At 33.4% G+C, this 9777-nt stretch overlaps 1 protein-coding gene across 1 annotated transcript; it reads right to left on the bottom strand.

Moving 5' to 3' along the window:
• Positions 1–803: 803 nt before the first annotated feature.
• Positions 804–9763, bottom strand: LOC131842069 (glycogen phosphorylase). Its single transcript, XM_059190552.1, has 8 exons — positions 9226–9763; positions 7985–8216; positions 6784–6968; positions 4172–4283; positions 2772–3889; positions 2306–2413; positions 1789–1967; positions 804–1035 (listed from the first exon to the last, which is right to left on the bottom strand). Exons 1-8 carry the CDS (start codon positions 9463–9465, stop codon positions 807–809), a joined length of 2403 nt encoding a protein of 800 aa, XP_059046535.1. The 5' UTR covers positions 9466–9763; the 3' UTR covers positions 804–806.
• Between the last annotated feature and the right edge of the window lie 14 nt (positions 9764–9777).

Below are 9777 nucleotides of genomic sequence, written 5' to 3' on the forward strand. Positions count from 1 at the left end.
ATTTACCTCAACAGTAAGCTCCTAAAACATGCAAAGAAATCGTTCTAGTGGCTAGATGGTAGTCGCGTATATGCCTTCAACAGAAAAATAATAAAATGTTATTAAACGAAAAAATAAAAATCAAATCTGAAAGGGTTACAATGCATTCAGTTTTTATAGAATATACAGTTCGTTTTTAATTCGTAATTGACTATAATAGTATTATAATAACATTATATAATATATGTATATTTAGCACTTTGAGAACATTCGTTTAAAATAATCACACCATAATATAGAAACATTAGGACTAGACGAGAAAGTAAAGTAGGGAATAATTTAATACTCACAATTAAATAGTAATTATTTTACAATTTGAATAAATGTGTTAAATAGTACCTACAAAAATCTAAAGGATAATCAACCTACTGATACAATGACATCTACCTATAACTTATATCTACCTATACTTTATTACTCTAATTTAATGGAAGTAGGATTTTGAAAATTACAACGACGACACAAATTACCGTTAACTAGTTTTTCGTGATATATCTATACAAATATATATTATTATAAATATATATTGTAATTACTATGCAAACTTTACAGGTATATACCGTTAATACTTGCTTGACCACACTTTATAAATGAAACTATTTATAAGAACTTTTCCTCTACCCCCCCCCCCCCCCCCCCCCCCCCCCCCCCCCCCCCCCCCCCCCCCCCCCCCCCCCCCCGCCCTTACTTTATTAGATGTCTCTATAAGCGCAACAAAAATTAAATAAACAATTCGGGTCACAAACACATTTCATTACGTATTCATTTTAGGAGAACCGACGTGTATACGTTACCTGGTACACGTCTGAGACTTTCTGCTGGGCGTCAATGTATGCATCGTAGTCTGCCAGATGAAGGAACCGGTCGTGGTGCAGCAGTACATCGGCGATGTGCGCAAACCGAGTGGGCTCCTCTGGAGAGAAGTACCCACTGCGGATCTGCTCGATACATTGCCGTAGTTCCGGGTTGCGCTCGTAATATTCGTATGCGTTGTACCTGCGTATGTATATATTGTATTTTTGTAACTTTGAACTCTTTTTTCTCCAAGAAACTATATGGTTTGAGGGAAAGTTGTAGAACAGAAGTTGTTGATTACCATTGTTACTTTTACATTCTTGTGGCTTAGCACAACTTTCCGACATAACGTAAAATTTCAGAACTAAACGGCTTCAAGAATCTTAATGTCAGTTGACGTAAATATTAATTGCATCACGAGGACGGACATGGGTTATCCTTTATCTAAAAAAGGCAAGTGGGTACAAAACACTGATACTTTATTTCCTAGCAGCAATAGTGACAACTTACGGTCTATGGCATGCATATCATATTCGTATGGTTTATGTTTATGAACTGTAGTGTTTCTTAGCCATAGCTTTCTCTTTCTATCAGAAAGAACGAGCATATTGACAAAACTGAGCTGTATATAAAATAAATCCGAGGTACACTTTGTAAAAATTCGCCTGCGTGAATACATCAGTCTCACCTATTTCAGCCGCCATGCAGCTTATAATCTCTGTTTTTGTGTAGATTGAAATCTCACAGCCTAATGTGAAATTACTGGATAAGGATCATGACATTTTAGTTTTGTGGAATGGCAACGAATGATTGGTAACATTAGTGTCACATAATAACTTAATGTCCGTAATGCTGTTCATGTATATAGTCCATTGTGACCGTAACCATCAGGTGGGTCGTCAGTTTCTTTGTTATTCAAATTACATAAAAAAATAGATTTAAGAACTTATTTACCCGCTACGCTGTAATTTCTCAACGTCGTTAACCCTCATTCCAAAAATGAACATGTTCTGCTCGCCTGCTTCTTCCGCCATTTCGACGTTGGCGCCATCCATGGTTCCAATGGTGATAGCACCGTTCAGCATGAACTTCATATTACCGGTGCCCGATGCCTCAGTCCCGGCAGTCGAAATCTTGTGATAACAATTATTTGTTAATATCACAATAATTATAAAAATGTTTTCAGTAATTATAAAAAAGTTAGGCGGAAATTTCAGCGCACACGATTATATTTTATAACAAATTGTTTCAGACTATTTTTTTCTAGTAATAAATAAATAGTCTACGTCACTAAGGGATAGTGTAGTATTAGAATTTAATACAACCTTTAAAATCAGGGTTTTTTAAAAAAAAAATTCAATTTTAATTTTAGTCTTCAGTTTATTCGTTACAAATATAAAAAAATCAAATGTTTCGTCGTTATAATATTAGTGTAGATATAATTTACGTTTAAATAAATCACAATAATTACCTGTTCACTGAGATCTGCAGCAGGCATGATACGTTCGGCCAACGTCACTCGATAGTTCTCCAAATATATAAGCTTCAATTTATCACCGACGTCCGGATCATTGTTTACCTAAATATATTAAAAATTGCATAAATATAATATATATTGAATTGAACAGTACCGCGAAAAGTCTCAAATATTTCAGCCTCCAAACAGATGGCTTTATAAGCTGTATTTTACTTATTTTTAAACTTTCGTTACACGGGTTTTAACACAAATAACTTTCAGCTAACTTGTGACCACGCCTAGTGCAATCACATTGCGGGTGTTACATGATAACGTGACGTCCGTAGCGTGCTATATAGTCGACATTTACCACTTACCATCGGCTGAGCCATCAGCTTAATTGCTATTTCATTTACATAAAAAAATATAAAACATTATTAGCAATAAATAATACATATATTAAAACATTAGCACTACTTACGGTCTTTCCAACTGCACAAGCTAATGCAATAATTTGCTTAGCAACGTAATAACCCGGAGCAGCTTTTCCACCGATCATCACTGTTCTAGGAGTAACCACAGAGGACGGGTCACGCTTGATCCTATTGTACATCGTAACTACATGTAATATATTCAACAGCTGACGTTTGTATTCATGAATCCGTTTCACTTGAACGTCGAACATGGAAGCCGGATTAATCTTCACACCAGTATCCCTTTCAATCAATGATGCGAGTTTCAACTTATTTTCTTGCTTCACCTTCATAACAGCTCGCTGAAAAGCCGGATCCTTGGCCCATCGCTTCAAGTCTTGCAGTTTGTCTAAATGTACCGTCCAATCTTCGCCGATTTTATCACATATCAAATCAGAGAGTCCAGGATTACATAGCAACAACCAACGTCGTGGGGTAATACCATTAGTCTTGTTCTGGAATTTCTCTGGCCACATCTCGTAAAAATCACGGAAGACAGTTGCCTTAAGAATATCAGAATGTATGGCAGCGACCCCATTAACAGCATGTGAACCTACTATACATAGATTGGCCATGTTGACGCGTTTTTCTCCTTCTTCCTCGATCAAAGACATACGACGCACGCGATCCGCATCACCCGGCCATCGTTTCTCCACTTCTTGAAGATGCAGAAAGTTAATATGATAGATCAACTGCATGTGACGTGGTAATACATTCTCCAGCATGGAGCATGGCCACCTTTCTAACGCTTCCGGTAATACAGTATGATTAGTATATGCACAGCACTTAACAACTAGTTTCCAAGCATCATCATATGGCACTTTTTCTATGTCGACGAGAACCCTGAGAAGCTCGGGAATAGCTAAGGCAGGATGAGTATCATTCAATTGTATGGCAACTTTCTCAGGCAAACTATCGAATGTTGTTCTGACAGCTTCGCGGCTTCCGAACTTAGACGCCTTGTATCTCCTGATAATGTCTTGAAGCGTAGCAGCGCACATGAAATACTCCTGACGTAGACGCAACTCCTTACCCTCGAAGAAATTATCATTGGGATAGAGAACTCGAGAAATATTCTCAGCGATATTACGATCAAGGACCGCCTGTATGTAATCACCAGAGTTAACTGAAATAAAAAGTAAATATTACAAAATTATTATTAAATGCAGTAATAATAATAATGGCATATAAATAATACCGTGAAATGTGGATTATGTAATTATATATATTCGAATTAAAGTCCGTCCGTCAAATTACGTCCTTTTAGGACCTACCGATAAGTCTACTCGTTCTTTGTCCGAACTCAATTCAAATAACCAACGTATTATTCCTTACTATACATATTTCCATATTATAACAAAACTAAACTGTTGAAATTAATAAAACCAAATGGTACAATAATACTTACAGAACCGTAGATTGAAGTCAATCGGACTCTTGGCTGACCAAAGCCGCAACGTATTGACTACATTGTTGTTGTAACCAGGAATTGGATTGTCATACGGCATCGCGAACACCACCTAAAAGTTCATATGATTTATTTACATTAAAATAAAACATACAAGGTATCAAGAATTTATCTTATCTTATAACATTGTAAACTAAACAGTTCCGTTTAATTATAGCAATATATATAGACTAAAAGAAATCATAAGGTGGTGGTCAAAAACATAAAAAATTCAATAACAACAACACGTCTTTTCATCTTTACTTATAATAAAATCATGACGAGTATTAAAACCCTCTGTGTATTTTTAAAAGGCGAGGCCGTTATGCCAGTAATCCAGGCTACACACTCGCAGGTTAAACAAAACTGAGAAAAATACCCCCCACAGTAAATAAATGAATGTTGCAAAAATTTTCAATAAGTTACCCACTATTTTATTAATTAATTTATTAATCAAATAATAAATGACGTTATATATATAATATATATGTCATATTTATTGTTGTCGTTTGATTAATACTAATAGGTGGCGAACTACAAATGTAAACGTACAAAGTCGCTGTCACCAGTGAAGGATAAAGAATAGAATCAGGTCACTTAGCGCATGACGGTAAACACCAGAAACTAGACACGATAATTTCCACTTGGCTCTTAAACTAATACAGGAATTGCTAGACAATAGCCTTCATTATAAACAATACCATCCATACTGTCTCTTAAAAACATAAAAATACGAATTCAATTAAAAATATCCTTCCTTTAGAAGTCTGTTAAAGACTGTAATTCTTGCGGATTATACTTCGTACTCATGCATAAACAACTTTATTAGGTTAAAGAAATAGATAACGTTAGGGCATTTAGATGTGGACGGCATTGACACTAGCAATTATGGTTAAGACATAGAATCTATATACAGATATATAACTGCCTCGACTTTTGCTACAAACTCCATATGTGTTTGTAGCAATATTCGAGGATTTTGCTCTTCAACTGCGTTACGTAGTTTGTTAGCCTACTAACAACTAATAAGTGAAAATGTATTATGAAATGTTAAAAATTAGGTTTTTTGTTATTTGTTGAGACAATTTTATTAATTGAGACAAATAAAGAGATTATTATTATTTTTATTATTGTACAATTCTTAAATTTTGACATAGGTTCGACTCTCTAAAACATTATATCAGATGACTCGTGCCGTTCGGAAAAATTTAAGTATATGTGTTAATTACTTAAACTATAATTACAGTCAATGCTAAGCAACTTGAAATTTATCTAAAAATACAGTAGTGTTATAAAGCTCCACCTTCCAGGTCGCATACTAGCCTATCTATGCCACACATACTTGTATATACTGACCTGACTTCATCATAATTATCATCCTTCATTGATAATCTGCTTGCATATTCTGTTAGGCGGATAGGCCATTCTGTACCCATCTATTAATATTCACCTGACTGAAAACGGGTCAAAATTGACCCATTATTTACGTTTTTCTTTATAGCTTTTTTTAAATTATATTCCTTCTGATAATTCTCCTAAAATACTCTGTTAAAACATAAGCAATAACGAAAACAAAAATGATTGGAAATCGTAAGAAATATTCTGAAAGATAAATTTATGTGCAGTAATAAGTCTATTACTCTAAGACATAGAGACACCCTGGAACTACTGCGCAAAAGAGGAGGATAGGGAACCATCTTAAGGTTCATAAATATTATAATAATTATGGTTACATATAATTCTATTCATTCATTTTTTTATTCTAGGTTCCACCTGATGAAGAACTATGTCTTTTCAATTGAAGGAATGTATTTGTTTACATTTTACGTTATATATAAAAAATATTTTCAATAATAAATCAGACTTAATTAAATAAACTCTGTTTTATTTAAAAACCACAAATTATTTTAATAATACCAAAATATGTTTATTTATAGAATAATAAAAAAGAATGAGTCAACATTGAACATATCAGTTTTATAATTATTTCAGTCATGTGAAGGTTAAAAATAGTTGCGTAGTTAAGTAATATGAATGAACATATCATGCATCTCACGATATTGTTACTGTCGTCGTCAAATGACTAATACTAGATATAATCACAATTCTGTCATTCAACAGCACAGTGAACAGTGATCTGTTATCAGTTGTGTCAGTATAATTCAAATACTCTTAATTGTTTATCTCAATAACAAAATAGTGAATATAAAAAAGTTGCTAAAAGTTTACTATGCTTGTGGGGACTGGTCAGCTTTGATCACTGAAACCTACCACTGATTAATTTTGTTACTCAATTAACTATATGTGTATTCAATATTTTGGCTCTACAATACAATCTACCAATACATATATTGGTAGATTGTATTTACACCAATTTTAACTTAAAATATAAAGTTTTTAAATAACAACAAACAAGCTTCTTGTCTGAAACATGTTTTCTGTGGGCTGAAGTGGCATTTCGAAAGAGTTGTAGATTGAAAAATATGACTATTTAAGTTTATTTGAATAAACATAAAGTCATGTTCAATGTTTTTTAAGTATTTTCGAGTATACCTTAACTATTACAAACATACCTGAGTATCAACCCATTTCTTCCCTTCCGATGTGTCAACAACTTGACCGTAAAAATTAACAGGCAACATGTATTCGGGACGGGCTTTCTCCCATGGGTTGCCATAACGCAGCCAATCATCGGGTTCCTCCTGTTGCTCACCGTTCTCTATTTTCTGTGCAAAGATACCATATTCGTACCGTATTCCTATTGAAAAAAAAGGATACAATAATAGGATTTGTAATTGTAAATAATATCATTCTACACAATAATACTGATATATTATCGATTACTTGTCGGAAGAATTTTTTATTATTATCTCCGAAAAGGATGGAGCGTAGCAAATGCGGCAAAGGGGAAAAAGTGATTGTTAGTAATGTGTCAAATTCTATCTACATACAATTATATATACAAGTATTTTATTAGTTGTCTAGTACCCATAACAGACGCTCTGTTTAAAATGTTATGAAAACTTAAGACTGGATGACGATGTGTGAATTGTCTTGGGTTATTATGTAAATAGCAACAATAACAAGATTGGACTTGTCTTATTTAATTATAGAAAAAAACATGTTTCTTGAAATAAATTCAACCCCACTATTTCTAGTCCATACACATTTAATTGGCGTACCGCCAACGTGTTGTTGTCAACTGCTTTGAAGAATTTAAATTAATCAACTGCTGTATTTATGATAGTGTCATGTTCTAATGTATTCAGACATGATAGGTAGAGACTAACTAATGACATCAGTGTGGATAGGGAGTAGATTGGTACCAGTAACCCTTTTATTAGTTATGTATTGAGTTCAACTTGCATGTAGTCCTCTCTGGAATCTCAGCTTATAGTAATAAATTCCTGGTGATTTTGTCACAATGTGATAACTGACCTGACTTCATATTTATATGCTATCATCTACTATCAATATAATACTGTCATATCCTCTACTGATATTCCACCAGCTTATACCGTTAAAATAGGCAGGTGCACCATACAATAGCATTATGATAAAAAAAACCAGATAAATTATAATAACCAATAAATACACAAATTACATATAACAATCACACCACCATTAAATAAAATACAAATGCAAAGAACAATAATAATAATGATGGAACAAAAGACCATTGGACAAGTTAGAATGAAATCTATACTCACAGACTACAGAAAAAAAATAAAGCAGAAAGTTTAAATAAACAACTTTAGTAGTATAAAGACATACCATAACCATAAGCTGCTAATCCAAGGGTGGCCATAGAGTCAAGGAAGCAGGCAGCAAGCCGTCCAAGGCCTCCATTGCCAAGACCAGCATCCTCCTCTAATTCTTCCAATTCCTCAATATCCAAGCCCAATTGATATAAAGCCTCATCCACTGTACCTTGGATGCCCAAGTTAATCATTGTATTCTGGAGTGAACGTCCCATGTAGTACTCCAAGGAAAGGTAATAAACACGCTGTTAAAAAATAATATCTATTATAGATTCTATATACATTTATGAACAAAATCATGATATGAAAATTAATTAAGTAACTTTCACCATCATGATAAATTCATGGTGAATTTATCATGATGGACCAACTAACCGGATTCCTTGCTCATCTTGCCATCCTCCACTAGTGCCTTAGCCAGCATAAACCATTATCATAACAAAAAGGAAAATTATCAAAACAAAAAAATATATGATATAATATAGTGTAATGTGTGCAAGCACTGAGTTCATAATATGCATTTACCAATGAGTATTTTCTATAGATCCATTATTAAAATATAAGGATTTCAATTCAATTTAAAAGAAGAAAATAATTTCTTGTAACTCCTAAATATAATAGTAATGCTAGTTGCACAGTACTAAGTTATCCTGTAGCTAAATTATTAAGCCCGGAAGATGCTGCAATGATGAAATTATTAAGTCTATAATGTTAAGAATACACAATATATTGTAGTTTGAAACAAAATAAACTAATCAGATAAACATATTATAAAATGATTAACATTGGTTAGCTCAAGGTAAATATCAACTGATAAGATTAACTATAACATTTATATTTTATTGAAGGATATTTATTATTGCAATTTCAATTTATTATAGCAAATATTTTAATGTAACTAAATCTAAGTAGAATATAACTATCATCATCATCAATCATCATTAAATAATATTAGCACATTTTCAACTTGATTGTATGATGAAGGTAGGTCAACTTGGAATGAGATTAGTAAGAAAAATCAGAAATTTTTAAGAATATAATCAATAATTTTATATTGACTCTGGCTATCTCATCTTGGGGTACACAGAGTTCAATATGTTTTATTGACACAGCAATTTATCGTTACAAAAGTGATATAAAGAAGCAGTTCATATAAGTTAAAAGTACCCACACATGCAAAAAATACAACTATGGCAAGTTATGTTTCATATTACTAAAAAGTAAAAGATTTTGATTTTAAATGAAATTAAATACCTTGGGATCCTTTTCGTAATAGTATTGTTGAGTACGAATCCACCTAGAGACGAGGTGGTCCCTGACTGTGTGAGCTAATGCAAAATAATAATCTCTCGGAGTAGCAACATTTCTGTCTTTCACCAACGTATAGTGTACATGGCGATTAAAAGCTTTCTTCACCTCAGTTACATTCTCTACAGCAACGATACCTCTAACAGAGATTTGTTTACGTTTATCCGAATCAGTTACTACACTCATCTTGATTAATTATTGGGCAGATTAAACCCCAGCCGTAAACACTACAACAACACTGTAACAAATCAGACTGACTGAGCGGCTAGCTAGCCAGCTGGGTAGTCCGCGTATCGGTCACCTTCAGAAGGTCAAATCCTGTAACTGGTAGTCCACAACACAGACAAATATGGCAAATTGATTTGTTTTTTGTCAATTGATAGTAATCAAGGCAGAGTTGCAAACTTGAAATTGAATGCGTCTAGATGGTTGTATTTATATATTGCAATTCTAAGTTTTAAATCCGGTGAATTTAATGGTTCGCGGTTCGACATTGAC

The sequence above is a fragment of the Achroia grisella genome, unplaced genomic scaffold, assembly GCF_030625045.1.
Source record: "Achroia grisella isolate CSIRO2021 unplaced genomic scaffold, CSIRO_AGI_Agris_v1 utg204, whole genome shotgun sequence".
NCBI lineage: Eukaryota > Metazoa > Arthropoda > Insecta > Lepidoptera > Pyralidae > Achroia > Achroia grisella.

Bases quoted from the DNA above. Each gene is read 5' to 3' on its own strand.
- LOC131842069 (XM_059190552.1), bottom strand. From the start codon at position 9,465: ATGAGTGTAGTAACTGATTCGGATAAACGTAAACAAATCTCTGTTAGA. The intron at 8,217-9,225 runs GTATTTAATTTC...ATTTTTTAACAG, and splicing joins ATTACGAAAAGGATCCCAAG to CGTGTTTATTACCTTTCCTT. The intron at 2,414-2,771 runs GTAAGTAGTGCT...TAATATATTTAG, and splicing joins CTTGTGCAGTTGGAAAGACC to GTAAACAATGATCCGGACGT.